Genomic DNA, 25030 nt, shown 5'->3' on the forward strand with positions numbered 1-25030 from the left:
GGAAAAGAAGGATTGCCTGGGAGGAAAATAGTTTTTTTCTAGTATGCTTTATTTTTTAGAGCAGTGAAGGAAAACTTTCAAAAGAACTTAGTAAGAGAACCTTTGCTATAATGTCTTAGGCAGTGCAAATAGGGCCTTGTATTAGTAGGATGTTTTCAGTGGCAAGTATCAGAAAACTTGGACTTAAAACTGTCTTTTTTTTTTTTTTTTTTGAGACAGAGTCTCACTCTGTAGCCCAGGCTGGAGTGCAGTGGTGTGATCTTGGCTACTTGTAACCTCCGCCTCCCGGGTCCTGGTTCAAGCAGTTCTCCTGCCTCAGCCTCCTGAGTAGCAGGGATTACAGGCATGCACTACCACTCCCATCGAATTTTTATATTTTTAGTAGAGACGGGGTTTCACCATGTTGGCCAGGCTGGTGTCGAACTCCTGACATCATGATCTATCCACCTTGGCCTCCCAAAGTGCTGGGATTACAGACGTAAGCCACCGTGCCTGGCCAAAACTATCTTAGAGAGTAGGAAAATTATATAACAGCTCTAGAATGGTATGATCAGTTGCTCACAATGTCTGCAAGGACCCAGGTTTTAAAAATATCTCTGCTGTCTCATTCTCATTGTAATAGCGTTAGCATCAAGTCAGTTGTCCATGCAACAGCAAGTTTCAGTTGTCCCATCAAGACCTATCTCTTTATTTTAGGAGCTTGGCAGCCTTACATAAGAACTCTCTAATTGACTTCACATTGGCTAGATGTGCTCAGGGTACCCTAGTGTGGTTTGCATCTGCCTGGGTTCACCAACTTCTTGAGAATGTAGAATGTAGAGTTTTCCAAGGGTGGAGAGCTGCCCCGGAGGTTTTAGCACTCATCGGTAGATGAATAAAGATGCTTTTCAGTGAGGAAAGGAAAGAGTTAGAGTTGGGGAGATATTTTATAAAAGTCTAACATACTAACTCAACTGGGCCGTATGTAACTTCTCAAATGAGGTAAAGCCTTGTGGCTATAGCAACAAGATAAGAGAAGATACCTGTGGATGTCCAAACCTGCCAAGGGAATAAATATGTTAACCGGGAGGGCACAAATAGGAAAGTGAAACACAGCAAACAATAGGAGGTAACATGCTTCAGTGCTCTGTTTTATATAAAGTATAAACTTCTGGTGAAAAAAAATTTGCTTTTTATTAACAAAAATTTGTGAGGCATAATTTATATGTATAGCAAAAACCACCCTTTTAAATGTACAGTTTTGAGTTTTGACAAATGCATATAGTAGTGTAATTATCACAAAAAATCAAGATATAGAAGAGTATCACCATTGAAATTAAGCAGTGCTAAGCAGGAGTGATTTTTCTCACCAATGTTTTGTTGTTTTCATCATGAAACTCTTGCATATATTCTGTTAGATTTATCTTAATGTATTTCATGGGGTTTGGTGCTATTGTTAATAGTATTTTTGAAAATTTTAATTTTTAACTGTTCATTGCCAATATGCAGAAACACTACTGTTTTTAATTTTTTTTAATATAACAGCTTTATGAGATATAATTCACCTACCATATAATCTGCCCATTGAAGGATACAGTTTGATGAGTTTTAATATATTCAGAGTTATACTACCATCACCACAGTGAACTTTGAAATATTTTCTTTTCTTTTTTTTGAGATGAGTCTCACTCTTGTCACCCAGCCTGGAGTGTAATGGTGTGATCTCGGCTCACTGCAACCTCTGCCTCCCAGGTTCAAGCGATTCTCCTGCCTCAGCCTCCCAAGTAGCTGGGATTATGGACATGCGCCACCATGCCTGGCTAACTTTTATGTTTTTAGTATAGATGGAGTTTCACCATGTTGGCCAGGCTGGTCTTGAATTTCTGACCTCAGGTGATCTGCCCACCTTGGCCTCCCAAAGTGCTGGGATTACATGCATGAGCCACCGTGCCCAGCCCTGGAGCATTTGCATCACCCCAGTGAGAAACCTCCTATTTACTGCAATCTCCTGAGCCCTAGGCAATCACTAATCTACTCTTTGTGTCTATAGATTTGCCTATTCTGGACATTTTATATAAATGAAATCATACACTATGTGGTCTCTTGTGACTGGCTTCTTTTATTTTGGATCTTTTCAAGGTTTATCCATGTTGTATCCATGAAGTAACAGTACTTGTTCCCTTTTCACTGTGGAACAATATTACATTGTATGGATATACCACATTTTATTTATCTATTCATCAGTTGGTAGGCATTTAGGTTGCTTCTACTTTTTGCTATTATGAATTATCCTGCTATGAGCATCCATGTACAAATTTTGGTATGGGCGTGTTTTCATTCTCTTGAGTATATATCTAGGAGCAGAATTGCTGGGTCATATGGTAACTCTGTGTTTAACCTTTTGAGGAACTGCCACACTGTGTGACTGTCGTCACTTTTCCAAAGTGGGTGTACCATTTTACACAAGCAAGAAACAATACCGATTTTTAATTTTGTATCCTGTTATCTTGCTAATTTTGATCTTGTATCCTGTAATCTCATTTACTGGTTTAGTAGTTTTTGTGACCTTTTTGGGATTTTCTACATAGACATTCATGTTGTATGTGAATGTTGTGTGCCTTTTATTTCTTTTTCTTGCCTTATTTTACTGGTTACGACCTCCACTACTATGTTAAATTAGAGGGTAAGGATGGACATACTTGCCTTGTGTCCAATCTTAAGGTGAAAAGATTAAGGGTATCCTCCATTAAGTGTGATATTAGTTGTAGGTTGTTCATAGATGTCATATGTCTGGTTGAGGACATTTCCTTTCATTTCCTTAGAATTACTGTGATTAATGAATGTTGAATTTTGTTAAACATCCACTAGCATTTATTGACATGATTACCTGATTTTCCTACTATTGTCTTAGTATAGTGATTGATTGATTTTTAAATGTTGACCAACCCCATATGATTATAACTTACCATTTTTACATATTTTTGTATTTGATTTGGAAGTATTCATGAGGTATATTGGTCTGTAGTTTTATTTTCTTAAAATGTCTTTTTCTGGTTTTGTTATTAGATAATTTTGGCCTCATAATACGAATTGGGAAGTGTTCTCTCGTTGCTCATCTTCTATATTCTGGAAGAATTTGTTTAAGAGTGGTTTATTTCTTCTTTAAATGTTTGGTAAGATTTGCCAGTCAAGCCACTGCGTCTAGAGTTTGCTTTCTTGGAAGATTTTAAACTATAAGTTCAATTTATTTAATAGATACAGGACTATTTATCTATTTATTTATCAGTAACCTTTGGAAGTTTGTGTCTTTGAAGAAATTTGTTTTATTATGTTGTCACTTTTATGGGGCATACAGTTGTTTGTAATATTCACTTTTCATGTGTGTAGGGTCTGTACTCAGCTTCCCTCTTTCATTCTCTATATTGGTAATTTATATCTTCTTTTTTTTTTCTTCAGTCTAGATAGGTGTTTATCAAGTTTATTGATTCCTCCCCCCTCAGAGAACCAGCTTTTTATTGATTTTTTTCTCTGTTGTTTTTCTGTTTTATTGATTTATGCTCTTATCTTTATTTTATTTTTATTGCTTGCTTTGAGTTTAATTTGCTCCTTTTTTGCTACTTTTTTAGAGTGGAAGCATAGTTCATTGGTAAGAGACCTTTCTTTTTTTCTAATATAAATATTTTGTACTATAAATTTCCCTTTAAGTACTGCTTTAGCTGCAGCTCTTAAGTTTTTATTTGTTTTGTTTTTATTGTCTTTTGAGTTCAATTTATTTTCTCATTTCCCTTAAATTACTTCCTTGACTTTTGAAGTTTTTAGAAATGCCTAATTTCCAAATACTTGGAGATTTTCCACATTTTCTTCTGTAATTTTTAGTTTAGTGTTGCCACAAAAATATTGTTTATATTATTTCAGTGCTTTGAAATTTATTGAGACTTGTTTTATGGCCCAGAATATGGTCTATCTTGGTAAATGTTTCATTCCATATGCACTTGTATTTTGCTCTTGGTGGGTAAAGTGTTCTGTAAGTTTTAGTTTGGTTGAGTTGTATGATGATATTTTCTGTTTTCACAAATTTTTCTGTCTTCTTATTTTAAAGAAACAGAAAAGATCGTTGAAATATTCAGCTGTACTTGTGCATTTGTCTGTTTCTCCTTTTGGTTCTTTTCACTTTTTGGTTCATCTGTTTTGTAGCTCTGCTGTTAGATAGATACACATTTAGCATTATTGTATCTTGGCAAATTGACTTGTTTATCATTATATAATATCTGTCTTTATCACCCTGGTAGTATTCCTTGTTCTGAATTCTGTTTTGTCTGACTTTAATATAGCCACCCTGGCTTTTTTATTAGTAGTATCTGCATGGATACCTTGTTTTTTTTTTTTCCGAAGTAAATTATTGGTGTATAGCTTGAGTACAGTGGCTGTTCACAGATGTGATCATAGTGCAGTACATCCTCAAACTCCTGGGCTTAACTGATCCTTCTGCCTCAGCCTCCTGAGTAGCTGGGACTACAGGTACATACCACTGTGGCTGGCTTATATATTTTACTGTTAGCTACATTTTTATATTAAAAGTGTCTGTCTTGTACACAGCCTAGAGTTGGGTCTTGTTTGTTATCCAGTCTGACAATCTCTGTATCTTACTTGGCGCATTATCCATACATATTTAATGCAATAATCAATATAGTTTCTTTAGGTTCTACCACTTATTTTGTTTGTCCATCCCCCCACTTTTTTGGCTCTTCTGTACCTGCTTTTCTGCTTTCTTTTGGATAATTTGAATATATTTAAATATTCTATTTTAATTTATCAGTTGGCTGGCTATATTTGCATATTTTTAGCAGTTACTCTAAGATTGCATTGAATATACCTTTTGCAGTCTACTTAAACTTAGCATTGTACCACTTCAATAAAATGTAGAAACTTGGCTATTATATAGGTTCATTTTCATTCATTCATTCATTTTGAGACGGAGTTTCGCTCTTGTTGCCCAGGCTAGAGTGCAATGGTGTGATCTCGGCTCATTGCAACCTCTGCCTCCCGGATTCAAGCGATTCTCCTGCCTCAGCCTCCCGAGTAGTTTCACTAGGGGCAGAAACTCTGCCCCAATTTCTGTCTCCTTTTTTTCTAAGACTACAGCATCACCACACCAGGCTAATTTTTGTATTTTTAGTAGAGACAGGGTTTTGCCATGTTGGTCAGTCTACTCTTGAACTCCTGACCTCAGGTGATCCACCCACCTCGGCCTCCCAAAGTGCTGGGATTACAAGTGTGAGCTACCATACCTGGCCTCTGAATGCTTTTAATATTTTCTTTTTAATCATTGGTTTTCAACAGTATGATTATCACATGCCTTGGCATGGTTTTCTTTATTTTATTTTGCTTGGGGTTCTTAGAACTTCTTGAATCTGTACATTTCTGGTTTTCATCAAATGTGGAAATGTTTTGGCTATGATTTCTTCAAACATTTTTTGTCCCCACCATTCTGTTCTCAATTTGGACCATATATATATATGTGGGCTCAAGCAGTCCTGCTTTAGACTCCCAAAGTGCTGACGTTATAGGCAGTAGCCACTGTGCTTAGCCATGGGTTTCGTTTTTAATATTTCCCTGTCTTTTCTCATCATTTTCAAATTTTCCTGAGTCTTCCTGAATATATGGAACATATTTCTAATAGCTGTTTTAATGTCTTTGTCTTCTCCTTCTCTCATCTTTCTCATGTCTAGGTCTGTTTCTACTGATTGATTTTCCCTCTGCTTATGGTTCATATTTTTTTTTTGGTTTCTTATGGTTTGTATTTTTTTGTTTCTTTGCATGCCTTGTTATTTTCGTTATTAGGATTTAGAAGTTGTGATTTTTATGATGTGGATGCTGGATTTTGTTATGTTTCTTTTATGTAACATTGGAGTTTATTCTGGAATGTGATTATGTTATGTGGAATCAGTTGGATCTTTTCAGGGTTTGCTTTTAAGGGTTGAGGGCAGATCAAGAGCAACCTTTAATGTAGGCTGATTTGTCCCATTACAAATGCAGTACCCATTTACAGAATCTGCCTGATACTCTGTGTATTACTGGGTCTTTCCACTCTTGGTGGTGGAAACACAAGTTATTTTCGTTGTGGAGCTTGCCATGAGCTCCTCAGTTTCTTCTCCTTTCCAGTGGTTCTTTGCCCTCAGCCTTGGGTAGTTTCTTCTTCTGTATGCAGAGATCAGTGTCTGCCAGAGATGTAAGGGATCTTCAGATCTGTCTGTCAAACTTACTCCTTGCCAGCTTTCTGCCGTACGCCTTCTACATGTCTTAGTCTCTCCAAATGCTGATCTCTGTGTCTTCAATTTGACAAGACTTCTGGCTTCTGTTTAGATTCCTTTTCCCAGCCCCACAGTGTAGGAACTTCTCTGTAGGGAAGTCGTAGGGTTCACCTTCTTTGTTTTCCTCCTTTTGGGGGGATCATAATTCTATACTGCTTGTTTTCCAATGTCTGACAACCATTGTTTTATGTTTTGTCCAGTTATCTGTTTTTTAAGGTAGGAGGGTAAATTATGTCTTTCTAGCATCTTGGCTAGAAGAGAAAAGGCTTTTTTTTTTTTGAGATGGAGTCTTGCTCTGTCGCCCAGATTGGAGGGCAGTGGCACAATCTCAGCTCACTGCAGCCTCTGCCTCCTGGGTTCGAGCAGTTCTCCTGCCTTAACCTCCCGAGTAGCTAGGACTACAGGCATGTGCCACCACGCCCAGCTGATTTTTTTTTTTTTGTATTTTTAGTAGAGACAGGGTTTCATTGTGTTGGCCAGGGTGGTTTTCAACGCCTGATCTCAAGTGATCTACCCGCCTTAGTCTCCCAAAGTGCTGGGATTACAGGCGTGAGCCACCGTGCCCAGCTCACTAAGACATTTTTGATAAAGGCACACACTTATTGTTCCTGTTTGGCTGCAGAGAAACCCACTGTATGGGAAGTACCTCCACAGAAGCTGCACAGAACCATAAATGACATTATGTTTTAAATTGTCTTTTCTTATTTTTAAAATCAAAGATAATTACCAATACTAAAGAAAAAGCATAGAAAATATTTAAAATCTTATAATTCCTTGGCTCTAGTACTACCACTGTTTTCATTTTTATATATTAATCCGCATGCATGCATAGTTTTACAGAGTTGTAATCATGATATCTTTCTAGCTTGTATTTTTTAACATACAATTTATATTTTTTGTAATTTTCATGTCTCTTTTTAAATGGCTGCATATTATTTTTGTGTACCATAATTTACTACATAAATATTTGCCTTAGTTTGAGGCTTTTAGGGAATTGTGAAATAATTTTGTATTTTAGTTTGGTAGCTTAGAAGAGAATGTAAAAACCAATGGCGTTTCCAAAGGAAATGCAGTGATGAGGTCATCTGGCTGCCTGTTCAGTAAGGAGCAGAGCTGAGAGGATATTACAGACAATCCGTGGACAGAGTTCAATACTTCTGTGAAAATGTGAGAAGGAGAAAATTCAGCTCAATTGCATAAATTTCTAGGTTCCTACCATCAGAGAACTTGTGATTTTGTGGGGGATCTGGTGAAAAACCAATGCATCTAAATAAATTTCACAATTGAGTTGAACAATACATGTATGGCTTGTTGAAATAATTTTGTTCATTACATGAGTAAATTTGCACGTGCACTCGGTGAAACCTGAGTTCAGACAGTAGGGCTCTAAGTTGGAACTATACTAAATTCCCTTGCACTAAATCTTATAAATTAAAAAAGCAGCACTCTTGATGTGTTTTATTAAGGTGGCTGTCTTACATTCTTTTTCATAAAATTGCATGAATTTATAAAAGTGAGACATTGCTGGAACAGATGTAGAGCAGCCAGATGAGTTTTCTTCCCCCTTTCACAGCCACAGGCCCTTCCTCTGATAGAGCTACTACTGCAGCTCTTGCCTAAGAATCTTGGGTCAGGCATACACACTGATGGTACTCAGCTATGAAGGTCATATACAGATTGATCACACATTTCTTAATGTCAGTGAGGCCCTACTTTTTTTCTTTTGGGAAAGTCTCAGGTACATTCATTCATTCATTTGGGAGGTAGTCTATTGAAATTAATAATAGCTAAAATTTATCTCATTTACTGTGTGGCAGGCATGAATCTAAGAGCTTTATGTATAACAATTCTTTCATATGGATATTGCTGTTATTCTCTAGTAGCTGGCAGGGGCTGGACTTGAATCCTGACCATTGGCTTCAGAGATCTTGTTCTTCTCTCTGTAAATATAGGCTCTTGAGTCATTCCCTTCAGGTTCAAATTCCAGCTCCATTACTTATAACTTGTGTGAATGACTACAATCAGTTACTATACTTGTCTCCTCTGAGTCTTGGTTTTCCACATCTGTGTGCTGCATTACATATAACCTAACTTGGTCCAGTGCCTGGCACGTAGTAAGCACTCCACATAGTTAGCTCTTATTAATTAACCATTCATTAAAACATATACTTAGAGTTCCTTCCATGTGCTTGCTCTTTCAAGGAGCACTTGTGCTGTTTTGTCTGTTTTCTAAAATGGCATAGGTACTTTAATGTGTGGCTCTGAAGATCATAGCTGATAGAGGATATATTCAGATTTGTATTTCTATTATCTTTCCTCCGTGTATGAGTTTGGAAAAGGGAGAGATTTAGTCAGACATAGGAAGAACATTCTTGTAGATTCATTTTGCAGGTCACACAGTTAAGTCAGAGGACCAAAAAAAGATTAATCTTCGATTGACACGTGACCATTCTCTATGTGGATGTGTCCTGTTTGACTCAGTTTATATGTTAAGAAGTTTATACATATACATAGAGCAGGAAGGGACATCAACTAAGCCAGCCAATTCCACTAAATCAGCCCCCACCATTAGGGAAATGATAAATATGGCAACCAAGTTACCCTCACATCAGCACCCCAGTGTAGATTTAAATGAATGCAAATATTAAGTTATGGAACCCTATTAGCAGAGGGGAGGGAAAACCTAAGGCAGAGAATGAGTAGAGTATTTTGATAGAAGTGAAAAGAAGTTAGAGAAAAAACTCGAGTGAAAATAGTTGAAAGAATTCTATAAACCCTTATATTTTTATCTAAGCCGAGGATGTTTTTAACAGAAGATTGGCACAGGCTTTGTTTGGTTATTCTGAGAGTGCTATTCTGAGATGTGTCTTCATTCCTCATGTTTGTGTTTTATACCGGGGGTTTGACAGATCTGTGTTCTTTCCTTCTTTGCAGTCCTGAGGCTTTCTACCAATACAGGCCAGTGGAAAGAAGCAGCTAGCAAGGTGACCCATGCGTTGGTTAATATCAGGTAAGGAATGAGAAGTATCTCTTACAGAGTTCCTTGGCTCTTCCTCAGGTTTATAGTACCTTTCTATGTAGAGTGTGTTGAACACTCTCCTATTTTAAGCCTTGATGTCTGTAGGAGTGGAAGAAAAATTGTCATACTTGATCAAGAAAAGCAGGAGTACACCAGGCTTTTATTTTGTCACATTGAAACAGCTCAAAGTGCTGGCTGTTCTGTGAATTTTTTTTGCTGAGAAATGGTTACAAGCCCTTTTCAGGCATGCTAGTTGCCAGAGTGTTCTCTGTGTATAGGTCATCTGAAAGCTTTTCTCCAAAAATTTTCAGCTTTTCTCCATGACTTCAGTGAATGACTCATGGTTATCTAGAACGTTGACCTTTTACTTTATGTGACTATTTATATTTGCAGTAAACAGAGGCAAATAGGAGTCTATGGGCTAAGTCATTTTAGGTTGCTTATGAAACAGCAAGGCAATTACAGAGTGCTGTATGTATTGGATAAAGTTGTGTCAGGCATGGAGTTGGTCAGGGTCTTGAGGAGGCACCACCCATACATAGGTGTGAGTTGTTGGTTAATGAGAGGAGAAAGTGCTTTCACCATTGGGAAACCTATATCTGACTTTTCTTCTGTTTCTTGATCCCTTTATGCCTATGATTTTTCATTTTCTCTACAGTTATTACATTGTTCTTATAAACAATTGGAAAATTAACATTGAGTAAAAGAGGCAAACCCAACAGATGGGGAACTTGATTTAGCTCCAGATGTAAGCCTTGCCAGACATTCCTAGTAATAGTAATGCACATTTACAAATTGGTATAGATTCTAATGTGTGACAAAGCTGGGCTGTGATTTTTTTTTTCTATGTCTTTTCTTTCTTTGTATTTAAAGCTAAAATGTCCTGTTCCTGCAGTGCTTTACTACACTGTTTGGCACATCTGGGCATAAAAGGAGAAATGTGAGATGTGTGTGTTAGGAGGGCTGGGATGAGGAAGCATGGGATGAGATGTGCTAACAAGATTGCAATGAAGGTCGGTTTGCCTTACTGTCTCCAGAGTCATTTTGCATCAAACACAATTTTATAAATCTCACAAATAAATGCATCTCTGCACCTAGCAAATAATCCAGCTACTGTGATGAGGCCTTATGATAAATGTGATTTTCTGTAAGAATCAGGAATTGCAAACTGCCTGCTCCCAAATACCCCTTTATGACCCAAGGGCAGTATGACAGATGTGGGTGTTTGAATGAAGCACCAGGTTCTGGGGTAGGGTATGAAGTGCATATGGACATAATTTATGTTGTGTTGACTTATTCATGTATTTATGTAGGCATTCCAGGCAGCTCCTTTTCATCTGGGGCCTGTTTCCTTGATCACATTCCTTTATGCTTGCTTTATCTTCTACTTTGTTGCTTTTCCTTTTTGTGGTTTCTGGCTTGGCTGCTGTCCCTGTTCTTCCCAGGGGCCGTCCAACAGCTGATTTAAGCTTTTGACCTCTCCTTTTTCTGACAGCTAAGAAGGGACAGGGCTAAGCCTTGTTACCATGTAACCTCTTTCTTCTGTCTGCATGACTGTCAGGCCTATACCTTCATTTTCATTCTTTAAATTTCTCTGATGAACTTGCGGCAATAATCACATCATTTTTACTGTTGCTAATAATTGGACTCTGTAGACACATAAAGTAGCAAAAAGATCCAGTCACAGACAGGCTCAGTGGGTCATGCCTGTAATCCTGGCCCTTTGGGAGATAGAGGTGGGAGGATCACTTGAGCCCAGGAATTCAAAACCAGCCTGGCCAACATAGTGAGACCCTGTCTCTAAAAAAAAAGATAATTAGCTGGGCATGGTGGCACATGCCTGTAGTCCCAGCTACTCAGGATCCTGAGGTGGGAGGATCATTTGAGCCGAGGAGGTCAGGCGGAAGCTATAGTGAGCTAGGATCATGCCACTTTGAGACCCTGTCTCAAAAAAAAAATTAATTTTCTCAAGAGATTATTGGAAAGAAGTGTTTAATGTCAATCACAGTAAGGCCAGATCAGGGAAAAATACAATTGGTACTAAGCCTGCAAAAATGTACTGTTTTTTTTTTTCCTGACATCTATTCTCACTTGTTAAATGCCAGACTTTGTGCTGCTCTTTCTTCTACAATCTTCTTTAATCTTCAAACTCTATAGGGTGTATTATGTGCTTTTTAAAATACACTTTTTCCTAGTGATGAAACTGAGTCTTAAAGATGTTGTATATTGTGGAAGGCCCCATATTTGTTCCTTGGCAAAGCTGAGAATTAATAATAGGTCTTCTTTTTTTCTTTGGGACAAAGTCTGACTCTGTTGCCCAGGCTAGAGTGCAGTGGCACGATTTCTGCTCACTGCAACCTCTGCCTCCCGGGCTCAAGCAATCTTCCCACCTCAGCCTCTCAAGTAGCTGGTACTACAGGCATGTGCCAACACACCTGGCTAATTTTCGTATTTTTTGTAGAGATGGGGTTTCACTATGTTGCCAAGGCTGGTCTCAAACTCCTGAGCCCAAGTGATCCACCCACCTTGACCTCCCAAAGTGCTGGGATTACAGGTGTGAGCCACTGTGCCTGGCCTAATCATAGGTCTTCTAAGTCCAAGTTCAGGGCTGCTCTTTCTTCCAAACCATAATGCCTCCTTCTATAAAGTTGCATTGAATACTAACATGGAGGGGTAAACCGAAAACTCACCATGATGTATTGAAAGGAATATGGAAATTTGAGTTGGAAAAACTGTATTTTTTTCTTTTGTCTCTACCACTCACTGTGTGACCTTGAGCAAGTTACTTAGCTTCTGTGGGCCTCTATCTACCATTTATAAAGTGGGTGGATAGTGATATCAATTTTATCACAGGGTAATGGTTGTGAAAATTATATAATGTAATGCATATGAAAACTAGTGAACTGTAGACTATTGGTTATTTCACTCATGTCTTCAAGGTTCATTTCTGTTGTGTAGCATGTGTCATAATTCCCTTCTTTTTTAGCCTGAATAGTATTCCTCTGCCTGTTATACCAAATTTTGCTTATCCATTCATCTGTTGATGGACACTTGAGTTGCTTCTACTTTTTGATTATTATAAATAATACTGCTATGAACATGGCTATACAAATACCTGTTTAAGACCACCCCACTTTCACTTTTTGGGGACATATCCTCAGAAGAGGAATTGCTGTGTCATATGGTAATTCTGTGTTTATTTTTGTTTTTTGAGGAATTGCTATTGTGTTTTTTTTTAGATTTAGCATTTTGAGCCTTCCTTAGAGTGTTTCCTAAGTACATCTTCATTTTTCTTTTCTGTAAAAGTTAAGATGTTACCTTAACCTTGACAGATGTTTTGCTTTCCTTGGTAGGGAGAACTTGATGGCTTTGGATGAGGGCAGTCCAGGGAGTTTCCTTTTCTCAGTCAGTATTCTCTTAGCAGAGGACAAAAAAATAGTATGAGATGGCAGTCTGTACTCCACTAAACCAATGATAATGCGTGCTGCCTCAGGCTCTTTTGCCTTTCTCTGATAGCTTGTATTATATACCCATGACACTACTTCCTGTGGTTTAGAAAACAAGAACCCTGTGTCAGAAAATCTGACCTGTGTCTCCCCAGGAATTCTGTGGGATATTTAACACTAAGTCGATTATCAAGAATAGAGATATAAAGGCTTAGCAGTAAAATTCTGATGTTGTGCAGCATTTGCCTCTGATGTTTATAAAAGGTATTTGTGCGGATCCCACATCTGAAAAGGATTTCTTTTTTTTTTTTTTTTTTTGAGACGGAGTTTCGCTCTTGTTACCCAGGCTGGAGTGCAATGGTGTGATCTCGGCTCACCGCAACCTCTGCCTCCTGGGTTCAGGCAATTCTCCTGCCTCAGCCTCCTGAGTAGCTGGGATTACAGGCACGCGCCACCATGCCCAGCTAATTTTTGTATTTTTAGTAGAGATGGGGTTTCACCATGTTGACCAGCATGGTCTCGATCTCTTGACCTCGTGATCCACCCGCCTCAGCCTCCCAAAGTGCTGGGATTACAGGCGCGAGCCACCGTGCCCGGCCTGAAAAGGATTTCTAAGGCAGAGTGAACAAACTCTTAGCCACCTCTTCTGTAGTATGTTCTTTGATAGCCATAGGAAGGGCTTGGGTTGCATGTGAAGTCTTCAGACACCAAACAGCTCTGAGGCCTTCCAGACTAGTTTGCCAGTTGATGATAGCTCCAAATTATGTCTTTGAGATCTGGAATGCACTGCATCTAATGACTACCCTAACATAGTGTCTCCCCAGCAGGTGAAAGGCAGCAGGAAGGCTGTAGACCTTTCTGTTCTAAGAATACTTAGTTTAGATTGTGACAGTGAAAGTTAAAAGTACTTTGACACATTTGGAGACCTAAATTTTCTCAAGTGTCAGTCTTTTTGCTTTTCACTTGTCTTTCTTGGCTTAGTCAAGCTAGTTTTTTAACTGTCAAAGTTATTTGTGTTTAAACAATTTGCCTCTCTCTTCCTGTTTGATCCTTCTGTGAGATTCTTAAAATGCAGCTGCTTAGAAACTGCTGTTTTTATTGGAACACCAACAGACAGGGCCCTCTATGTTTTCCTCTCTATAGGAGAGTTGTGTCATTGCTTTGCTATAAAATATATATCTATTGCTCCACCTTTGAGATTCCACTTGGTGTAATTGTTGCTTCAGTTGCTTCCACAGATCTAATGGTTCACAAAGGAGTGCTTTGAGGGGCCAGTGCAGGGCTGCTAGGTGAATTGTAGCACAGTAAAGGAGTCTTGGTTTAGGAGACTATTAATGACGATTCAAACACTGTAATTAAGATTTTTAGTTGGGGGCTGCAGTGTTTTAGATGAATGTGACTTTAGCATCTAAAACTCCTCCTAAACTTATCCTGAAATTTGCGAAGTCTTGCCTGGAGACTTACATGCTAAGTAGTTCCTGCCAACACTTGGCAGGCAATTCCAGTGAGGTCTTGTACTTTAGGAAGATGTCTGCGGACAATTAACCTTATTAGTCAAAAAGAGAAAGATGGTGAACTAAAATCTGACTTCATCTAAGCAAACAACTTTCAGGGTAAGTAATTTGAAGCCCTAAATGAAATCTCTTCAGATTAACATTTTAATGCTTTTCACTTAATGAGCATTTTATTGGGACCAAGTTCAAAATCCTATTCTCTGATTGCTCATGAAAGAAATAGTGACTGAATCACACTGCAAGTAGGTGATTCTCCCAATCTGTAATTTTTTTAAGGTAGATCAAGTTTTAACTATGGTTAATATATTAACTTTTTTCTTTATTTAGAATGCATTAAGCTGAAGTTCAGTATTTCTTCAAGAATTACTTTTTAGTTATTATGATTAGTGACAAGCCTAGGATTTGGAGTGAGAATTTAGTGCATTTCTTTGTAAATCTCTTAATTGTTCACCTAGCAAGTTTGCTTCCTGTTTCCCTGTTCACTTCATGGTCTTTTTGTTTGAGTGCCAAAGTGGTCCCCTCACCCACTCTTTTTACTTAAGTGCCTATGTAGCTGTTTTCTTTCACCCTAAAAAATACTCTTCCTATCATACGTGGGTGCGAACGCATGTGTGCATGTGCACACTCAGTGTACAGTGCTGGGGAGGCTAGGGAACAAGAATAGCTCTCAGCAGCCTCTGAGATAATGGGGTTTATTGAGTATAACATTCTTTGGAATAGGCCGTATACAGAATTCTGAATGTTATGGGAAATAAGCCTTCAAGCAGTAATTACTGTCGATGGCAACAAAGTTAGTGTTAGGAAGGGACCTGAGGTCTCATCTAGCCAAAATCTCCCCAACTTTCCTTGCTCACTCACCTGTTTGGGCTAAAATCTTTGCCTCATTGCTATAATTCTCTTAACAAAATGGATACTAATGAGAGAAGCAGTTTCATGCCCAAGCACTTCAGATGAAGGATGCAACTTAGTGTAGTGAAAAGTAAATGTGGACTAAAGTGATTAATGATAGAAGCAGAGCCATTGGGCTGTTGACTCTTGAATAGCACGGAGTACATGAACATAACCTTCTATTCTGCAGTTGTCTGCTCTGAGATGGCAGGTAGACTCAGATTATCTCCCCTGAGTTAGAGTTTCTCAATAATGACCTTTTTTTTTCCTTCTGTTAATCAGATCCTGCTGATCTCCCATTAGAGAAAATGAAAAGTATTATGCAGATTAAAACGAAGCACCAAAATGAACCTGGTATAATATTGTTTACCCAATGACTAGGAGCATTACATATCATTCTAATGGTTGCTGTTCCCTAATCGCTTAAGACTACAGCTAGAATTGAAAAACTAAACACTGAATCCCATGTGGTTAATCATCTGTTTTACCCTAGCTTGGTTTATGCTGCAAAATGAAGTTTTACAATAGGTCATAGCTGGGCTGGGTAAACTGCAGTCCAGTAAAGAAGTCTTAGTTTAGGAGATTCAGACTTCTGTAAGTAAATATTAAGATTTTTACTTGGGGGCTATTGTGTTTAAATGAATATGACTTTAGCATCTAAAACCCATCCTAAACTTATCCTGAAATTTTCTTAGAGTCTTTTTCTACATTTGCCCTATTTTTTTTATTTGTGGTAAAAATACACATAACATAAAATGTACCATTTTAACGATTTTTAAGTGTACAGTTTAGTGGTAAGTATGTTCACACTGTTGCACAACCATCACCAACATCCATCGCCAGGGCTACTTCTTTTTCTTCAACTGAAACTCTGTACCTATGGCATACAAACTCCCTATTCCCTCCTTCCCCCAACCTCTAGAAATCATCATTCTGTTTTGTGTTTCTATGAATTTGACTATTCTAGGAACTTTATATAACAGGAATTACAAAATGTTTGTCCTTCATGCCTGAATTATTTTGCCTAATATAATGTTCTCAAGGTTCGTCCCTGTTGTAGCACATATCAGAATTTCCTTTTTAGGGATGAATAATATTGCATTGTATGAATATACTACATTTTGTTTCTCCATTGTGTCAACAGACACTTGGGTTACTTCCACCTTTTAGCTATTGTGACTAATGCTGGTGTGAACATGAGTGTATATAAATCTCTTTTTGAGACTCTGCTTTCATTTCTTTCGGTTATGTACCCAGAAGTGTTATTGCTGAATCATATGGTAATTCTCTGTATAACATTTTGAGTAACTGCCTCTCAAAGTGGCTGCACCATTTTATTTTCCAATTTCTTCACATTCTTCCCAACACTTGTTTTCTGTTTCTGTTTTTGTTTTTTGCTCCGCCTCTCTCGTCTGTTTCATTTTTTGGTTACTAGCTATCCCAGTAGGTATGAAGTGGTATCTCATAGTGATTTTAATTTCATTTTTTTTCTTTCTTTTTTTTTTTTAAAGATGGGGTTTCACCATGATGGCCAGGCTGGTCTTGAATTCCTGACCTCAGGTGATCCACCCTCCTCGGCCTCCCAAAGTGCTAGGATTACAAGTGTGAGCCACCGAGCCTGGCAATTTCATTTTTTTAATGACTAGTGATGTTGAGCATCTTTTTATATACTTATTGGCCATTTGTATATCTTCTTTGGAGAAACGTCTATTGAAGTCTGCTCATTTTTTGATGGAGTTTTTTGGTTTTTTGTTGTTGAGTTTTAGGAGTTTTTTATATTTTCTAGCTATTAATTCATTATCAGATATATGATGTGCAGATATTTTCTCCCATTCTTTGGGTTGCCTTTCATTTCATTGATGGTGTCCTTTGATGGACAAGTTTTTAATTTTGATGAAATCCAACTTAGCTATTTTTTCATTTGTTGCTTATGTTTTTGTTATTACATCCAATAAATCATTGCCAAATCCAATGTCATAAGGTTACCCCCATGTTTTCTTCTAAGAGTTTTATGTTGTTTTAGCCCTTACATTTAGGTCTTTGATCTTTTTTTGTTTTTTGAGGTGGGGTCTCACTACGTTGCCCAGGCTCATCTCGAACTCCTGGGCTCAAGTGATCCTCCTGACTTAGCCTCCCTAGTAGCAAGGACTACAGGTGTGTACCACTACACCCAGCTTCCTTTGATCCATTTTGAGTGAATTTTTATATATGATATAAAGTAAGTATCCAACTTCATTTTTGGCCTATGGATATTCAGTTTCCCTAATGCCCACTGCTTTTTTGTTTTTTGTTTTTTTTTGAGATGGAGTTTTGTTCTTGTTGTCTAGGCTGGAGTGCAATGGTGTAGTCTCAGCTCGCTACAGTCTTTGCCTCTCGGGTTCAAATGATTCTCCTGCGTCAGCCTCCCAAGTAGCTGGGATTATTGGTGCCTGCCACCACGCCCCGCTAATTTTTTTTATTTTTAGTAAAGATGGAGTTTCACCTTGTTGGCCAGGCTGGTCTTGAACTACTGACCTCAGATGTGAGCCTCTGCCTCCCAAAGTGCTGGGATTATAGGCATGAGCCACTATGCTTGGCCCCCACTGCTTTTTTGAGATAATCACAGTTCAGATTTCTCAACTTGAATCAGGCTGTATTTGGAACTTAACTGATAAGGGATATAAATGGAGCCTCTCCACATTTTTTCCTACATATTTCCATTCCTTTTTGTTTTTTAGGTTTGCTCATTCTGCTGTTTAAGAGATAGCATAATGTAGTGGTTAAGAGTAGGGATCTAGAGTCAGGTTGTCTGAGTTTGAGTCCCAGCTCTACCATTACTTTGAACTAGTTATTTTAACCATTCTTTCCTTGAGTTTTCTCAGCTATAAAGTGAGGATAACAATGGATCTATGTCATTATTGATACTATTAAATGACATTATATATATAAAGTATGTAGAAGTGCCTGGCACATACTCAGTGCTATATACATGTTTATTGTTATCTTTAAATTGTTGTTCTGATCGTGCAAGTCTGGGAATCTTATCAGTCCCTTTCATATCCAACTTTGTTCAGTCCTTTGTCCCTAATCATGTGGACTTAGTAGGGACCAGAGATACAAAATGATATTATTTAGAAGCTGACATCAGGGGCAATACTGGAACTTAGGCTGTCAGCCTGCGCCTTTGTATCATTAATGGGAAAATAATTGGGGTGAGGAGAGTTTGTGTTTTCTATCACTTTCAGTCCTTTGAGGAGTTGTTTGACCATGCAGTCTTGGCTATATCATTACAGTAGAAGAATATTCCCAAAATGAATATACATGTACTTGAGAGGCTATTAACAAGCGTGTTCTTATCTTTGGTTGGCAGGATTATAGGTGGTTTTATAGATTGGTGCAAAGTAATGGCAAAATCTCAATTAATTTTGCATCAACCTAATAGATTTTTGTTCTTGTATTTTAATTTATTAAAACATTTAGCTGTGGACTTTTTTTTTTGTAGATACTCTTTATCAGGTTGAAGAAAGTCAGTTCTGTTTTTGTTTGTTGAGTGCTTTTATCAAAGGGTGTTGGATTTTGTCAGATGCTTTTTCTGCTTCTATTGAGATGATTTTGTGGTTTTTATTTCTTATTCTATTGATACAGTATACTACATTAATTGATTTTTAGATGTTAAACAAACCTTGCATTCCTGGGTTAAATCCTACTTGGTCATGGTGTGTAATTTTTGTACTTTGCTGGATTCAGTTTGCTAGTACAGGATGAGCATCTCAAATCCGAAAATCTGAACTCTGAAATGCTCTAAAATCTGCAACTTTTTGAGTACCAACATGATGCTTAAGGGAAATGCCCATTGGAACAATTTGTGTTTCAGATTTCTGGATTAGGGATGCTCAACTGGTAAGCATAGTGCAGATATCAACAACAACAACAAAAAATCGGAAGCCTAGAACACTTCTGGTCCCAAGCATTTTGGATAAGGGATATTCAGTCTATGCTTTGTGTCCATATGCAATATCTGCAGACAAGAGAGGTATTGCTATCTCATTTTTTGTTCCTCTAATCCTTCTTTACTGCCTTCTTTTGCATTAAGTGAATATTTTCTAAAAGGCCTTTTTATTGCTTTAACAATTTTTTTTCACTATTTTTTGAGTTTTTCCATTGTAAGTGCTCTAGGTCTTACTATACATATCTTAATTTATCAGAATCAGCTTCAGATTTATACTACATTAATTCCAGTGAATATTGAAATGTTACTCCTAAGAATAAAAAAATAAAAAAGAAAAAAAAGAAATGTTACTCCTGTGCAACTCTAAATAACATATACACACAACACCCACTTCAGTAAACTTTATTTGCAGAGGACGCACTTTCCTGAGAAAGTGAGGACTCACTAGAAACAGGACTCTAATTTTGTCCACTTTATCATTTCTGGAGCAGGACTAGATGATAGTGGGGGGAAAAGTCTGTATTTAGATTGTAGATACATACATTTCCTTTGTGGGAGATTTTCTCACATGTAGGTGTTAAACACAGCCTTTTAGATCCTGCTCTATTCCTTGGTGAGCTAATAGTCTACAGCTATTTCTTTTCCTGTACTCAAAATGTGAGCAGTCAGTGCTCATTGGCTCTTAAGGTCTGCATTATTGAGCTTCATAACAAAGTATAGGTACAAAAGTAACAGGAATAACAGGGGAATAATTGTTTTGGGGTATATAATTTTGAAAGGACACAATACTTCGATATGTAGTCAAAGAAGGAGTTGTTAGGTGTGTTCCTTTATGTCTAGAGTCAGTGTTGGTTTGTAGAAGATATTCTTGTACTGTGCTCTGTCTTTTTAAAAATTTATTTTATTGGCCAGGTGGTGGCTCATGCCTGTAATCCCAGCACTTTGGGAGGCTGAGGTGGGTGGATCACCTGAGGTTAGGAGTTCAAGACCAGCCTGGCTGACATAATGAAACCCCATCGCTACAAAAAATACAAAAATTAGTTGGGTGTGGTGGTGGGTGCCTGTAGTCCCAGCTACTGGGGAGGCTGAGGCAGGAAAATTGCTACAACCCAGGAGGTAGAGGTTTCAGTGAGCCAAGATTGCACCATTGCACTCCAGCCTGGGTGAAAAGAGTGAAACTGTCTCAAACAATAACAAACAACAACAACAACAACAATATGTTATTGTATTGTATTTTTTGTTTTTCTTTTAGAGATAAGTTCTCTCTCTGTTGCCCAGACTGGAGTGCAGTGGTGTAATTATAACTTACTGCAGGCTCAAACTCTGTAGCTCAAGTGATCTTCCTGCCTGAGCCTTCCAAGTAGCTGGGACTGTAGGCTGTGCCACTGTGCCTGGCTTGTGCCCTGTCTTTTGTATCTCATTTTCTCCCACTAAGGTAGGGGCTGCTGATTGTGGCCTATTTTTATTGGCTCAAATTAGGAACTATTTCTAGAATATTGCTCCTAGGAGAAAAGGGGTCCATCTTGAGCTCAGCCCTCTGTCCTGAATCAAGCTACTGGACTGTGAAAAGGATCTCTTTAGTGATTCCAGGTGGATTCTCTGAGAATATCAGTTGAAGCCTTGTAGATATTGGGCCTTACACTGTGTAAAGTCTCAGATTTTATAAGAACTTGAACAGCCAACCTGAGGAAGCTTATAAGTACCTTTTATTATATTTGTGAGTTAGTTGGGAGAGATCTTGTATGTGTCTGGTGACCTTAAATATCGTTTTGGCAAATGATTAAACATTCTTTTTTGTTGCTTAACTACACTGACATTTTCTCTTTCTTATTTTATTTTATTTTACTTTATTTTTGAGACAGAGTCTCTGTCGCACAGGCTGGAGTGCAGTGTCACGATCTTGGCTCACTGCAACCTCTGCCTCCCAGGCTCAAGCGATTCTCATGCCTCAGCCTCCCGAGTAGCTGAGATTACAGGCATGTGCCACCATACCCAGCTAGTTTTTTGTATTGTTGGTAGAGATGAGGTTTCACCATGTTGGCCAGGCTGGTCTTGAACTCCTGACCTCAAGTGACCCACCCACCTTGACCTTCCAAAGTGCTGGGATTGTAGACATGAGCCACTGCATCCAGCATTTTTATTTTTGTAGTGACGGGGTCTCACTATATTGCCCAGCCAGGTTGGTTTTGAACTCCTGGGCTCAAGCAGTCCTTCTGCCTCGGCCTCCCAAAGTGCTGGGATTACAGGCTGAGACTTCGTGCCCTGCCTCTTTCTTAATGAATTATGCCAAATACTTATTTGAGCCTTTTGGAGGTGGCTGGGAAGGACTGCCTGTGTGACTAAGACAGTGATAATGGAATAGCTGCTTCCTGATGTCTAGAGGTAACTCAGAGTATGAACCTTGATGTAAATTTAAAGGGCTGTGTTCTAAGCAGACAGTTGGAGATGCAATTGCCAAGAACATTGGAGAAGAAATATATGATTGGCAGTTTGCTTCAGAATATTCTAGCTCTTGGTCCCAGGTCTGTAAGTAAATGGGTCTCGCATGTCAGGAAAGCACATTCACTCCTTTCTCTTTAGGTCCACAGTCTCACACTATTATTTCTGTAAATGTGTATTTATACAGCAAAGGCCTTGGATTTGCACTTGTGCAATTAGTAATTGATTGAATCTCCTACCTATAATTTTATGGTATGGTAAATTAACTTTAATTTTTAATCTTAGCTTTAACTTTTCATGGGTGTCTGAAATAAGCCTTCTGACATATGTCCTTTATTCTTCTAATCTTTTAATCAGCAGGACCTACTGTATGCTATTCCCAATTTCTTTAGGTAAGCATCAAAATTATGGGAAGAGAGAGATTGAGAAGGGGAGAGAGTGAATGAGAAGCAGGGTGTTTGTGTGAGATAGATTAGGGATCTTTCTTTAAAAGTCTGTGGATTGGCCGGGCGCGGTGGCTCACGCCTGTAATCCCAGCACTTTGGGAGGCTGAGGCGGGCGGATCACGAGGTCAAGAGATCGAGACCATCCTGGCCAACATGGGTGAAACCCCGTCTGTACTAAAAAAATACAAAAATTAGCTGGGTGTGATGGCGTGCGCCTGTAGTCCCAGCTACTTGGGAGGCTGAGGCAGGAGAATTACTTGAACCTGGGAGGCAGAGGTTGCAGTGAGCCAAGATTGCGCCACTGCACTCCAGCCTGGCGCCTGGCAACAGAGCAAGACTGTCTCAAAAAGAAAAAAGTCTGTGGATTGAAGAGTATTGCTATATTTTTCTGTTTCTGCCACTGTTTCCTTATTTTTGCAACTGTTTTTAAGTGGTAGAAATTGAGAACCAGCAGGGCAGTCAAGGTGACCTAGAACTGCCGCTTTGTCTTAGTAGGAAATACCTTAGAAGAAGGGTTTTTTCCAGTGGACTCATTCTATAATGTGGTCATAGGGATGAGAAGGAGCCAGAGTCTATATCAGTCCAAACTCTGTCATTCCTGGGTGTTTGCTCTTTCCCAGCCAGCTCTCCCTAGCCTCTGGCTCTCTGGAGATGGGCTGCTTTGACTGGCATAACTATCCCTGATCTTTTAGGGTTGTGCTACTCCCTAATTATTATTAATCCCAAGGTAGGAAAAAAATTTTTTGTTTTCACCTGAGAAAAGGTTAATTTTTTTCCCCAAAGGAACTCTTCTTAGGAAATGTAGCCATTCAATTATAAAATACTGTTTTCTAATTATAACTTTTTTGTTTTTTTGAGGTGGAGCCTCACTCTGTAGCCCAGGCTGGAGTGTCCTGGTTCAAGCAATTCTCCTACCTCAGCCTCTTAAGTAGCTGGGATTACAAGCACGAGTCACCATGCCCAGCTAATTTTTGTATTTTTTAGTAGAGATGGGGTTTCACCATGTCGGCCAGTCTGGTCTTGAACCCCTGACCTCGTGATCTTCCCACCTCGGCCTCCCAAAGTGCTGGAATTACAGGCGTGAGCCACTGCGCCTGGCCTCTAATTATAACTTTCATAAGGTCTAGCCACAAAGTGTATAAATAGGCATAGTTTAGGTCCCTAATTCCTTTCCCTTTTCCATTATATATCTAGGGTACTTAAAAAATAAATTATTTTAAATCCATGTGTGGTTCTTCATCTTATCCCTTATTTTTCCCTTTCCACCTATCTTTCCCAAAAGTCAAAGTGGAACTCTGGCCATATAACTCAGATATTCAATCATTCTAAATTCTCATGTTTGTGTGGCAGTTGACACTTGTAATCCCAGTGCTTTGGGAGGCTGAGGCAAGAGGATCGCTTGAGGCCAGGATGAGACCAGCCTGGACAACATACGAAAAATAAAAAAAATAATTAGATAGGCGTGGTGGCATACGCCTGTAGTCCCAGCTACTCTGGAGGCTAAGGCAGGAGGATCACTTGAGCCCAGGAGTTCGAGGCTGCAGTGAGCTATGATCACACCACTGTACTGTAGCCTGGATGACAGAGTGAGACCTTGTCTCCAAAAAATAAAATAATAAAAAATACATTATCAGGTTTATATCAGAATGGCTAAGGTACCAGTGCTCATCTTTTCTATTGGGCTTTACCCTTGCGGGTTAGAACCTTAAAAGCTGAAAGAACTTAAGAGGCCATGTATGTCAGTTGCCTTCCCAAAGCATAAATCTCATTTGTTGGGGATATATTCAGCTTCTGCTCGAATACTTAGTGAAATAGTGCTTAATACTTTAGGTTCCAGACCATTAATTTTTTTTTTTTTTTTTTTTTTTGAGACGAAGTCTTTCTTTGTCACCCAGGCTGGAGTGCAGTGGCACCATCTCGGCTCACTGCAACCTCTGCCTCCCCAATACAAGTGATTCTCCTGCCTCAGCCTCCCCAGGTAGTAGCTAGGATTACAGGTGCCCACCACCACACCTGGCTAATTTTTTTGTATTTTCAGTAGAGACGGGATTTCACAATGTTGGCCAGTCTGGTCTCAAACTCCTGACCTCAGGTGATCCACCCTCCTCAAGCTCCCAAAGTGCTGGGATTACAGGCGTGAGCCACCGCCCCCAGCCCATTCATTCTTTAAAATGATGGGTATCTCACCTAGGGCAATGGCTCATGCCTGTACTCCCAGCACTTTGAGAGGCTGAGGTGGGCGGATCACGAGGTCAGGAGTTTGAGACCAGCCTGGCCAACATGGTGAAACCCCCATCTCTACTAAAAATTAGCTGGGCATGGTGGTGCATGCCTGTAATCTCAGCTACTTGGGAGGCTGAGGCAGATGAACTGGGACCCGGGAGGTGGAGGTTGCAGTGAGCTAAGATCACGCCACTGCACTCCAGCCTGGGCTACAGAGTGAGACTCCGTCTTAAAAACAAAAAACAAAAAACTGAGTATCTCTTATGTTGCAGTCTTTCTCTTTATAACCTAAACCTGTTGATTCCATTTCTACCTTTAGTTACAATACTAAAAAACTTACTCTGTCTTGTAAATGTTAACTTCTTCAAAGGACTAATATGTAATACTGCTGAACATTCTTTGTCTCTCAGTTCTTCTTCATATGCTATGGTTTCAAAATCTTTGGCACACTGTGATTGTCCTTTAGACATATTCTAACTTCTTAATTTATCTCGTGAAATGTGGTGTTAGGATGTGCCTTATACCAAATAAGCATTCAGTGTATGTTTCCTGCCTTGAAGGACATCTAGAACTGGATCTAGATATATAGCTCAGATTACAAGGAGACTATTCATATGCATGATATGGACATATTTTATTTGGAGACTCCAATTGCATTATGTTATTCAGCAGCTGAATCACATTGTTGGTTCATAGCAAACTTGAGTCCCACGAAAACCTTGAATCTGCTTAAAGTGACCTGCCTTCAAGCCAGTTCTCACCCATCCTATACTTGTTCAGTTGGTAGTGGTATTTTGTTTTGGCTTGTGTGGTGCTACTTTTTTATTTTATTTTAAT

The 25030-nt window shown here is 38.8% G+C and overlaps 1 protein-coding gene across 7 annotated transcripts in view; it reads left to right on the top strand.

Moving 5' to 3' along the window:
- The window catches only part of ARMH3 (armadillo like helical domain containing 3), a 210798-nt gene that overhangs the window by 102105 nt on the left and 83663 nt on the right, over positions 1-25030 (top strand). For 5 of the 7 annotated variants that reach the window (XR_010341755.1, XM_064373952.1, XM_012439376.2 and 2 more), the window contains exon 23: positions 9225-9300. The exons of the other annotated variants lie outside the window; for them this stretch is intronic. Coding sequence is in view for 4 of the 5 variants with exons in the window: in XM_064373952.1 (XP_064230022.1) it covers positions 9225-9300 (76 nt within the window). In the remaining variant the exon portion in view is untranslated. The remainder of the gene's footprint in view (positions 1-9224; positions 9301-25030) is intronic. 7 annotated transcript variants of the gene reach the window in all.

The sequence above is a fragment of the Aotus nancymaae genome, unplaced genomic scaffold (assembly GCF_030222135.1).
Source record: "Aotus nancymaae isolate 86718 unplaced genomic scaffold, 86718_ANA_hifiasm-v0.15.2.pri h1tg000010l, whole genome shotgun sequence".
NCBI lineage: Eukaryota > Metazoa > Chordata > Mammalia > Primates > Aotidae > Aotus > Aotus nancymaae.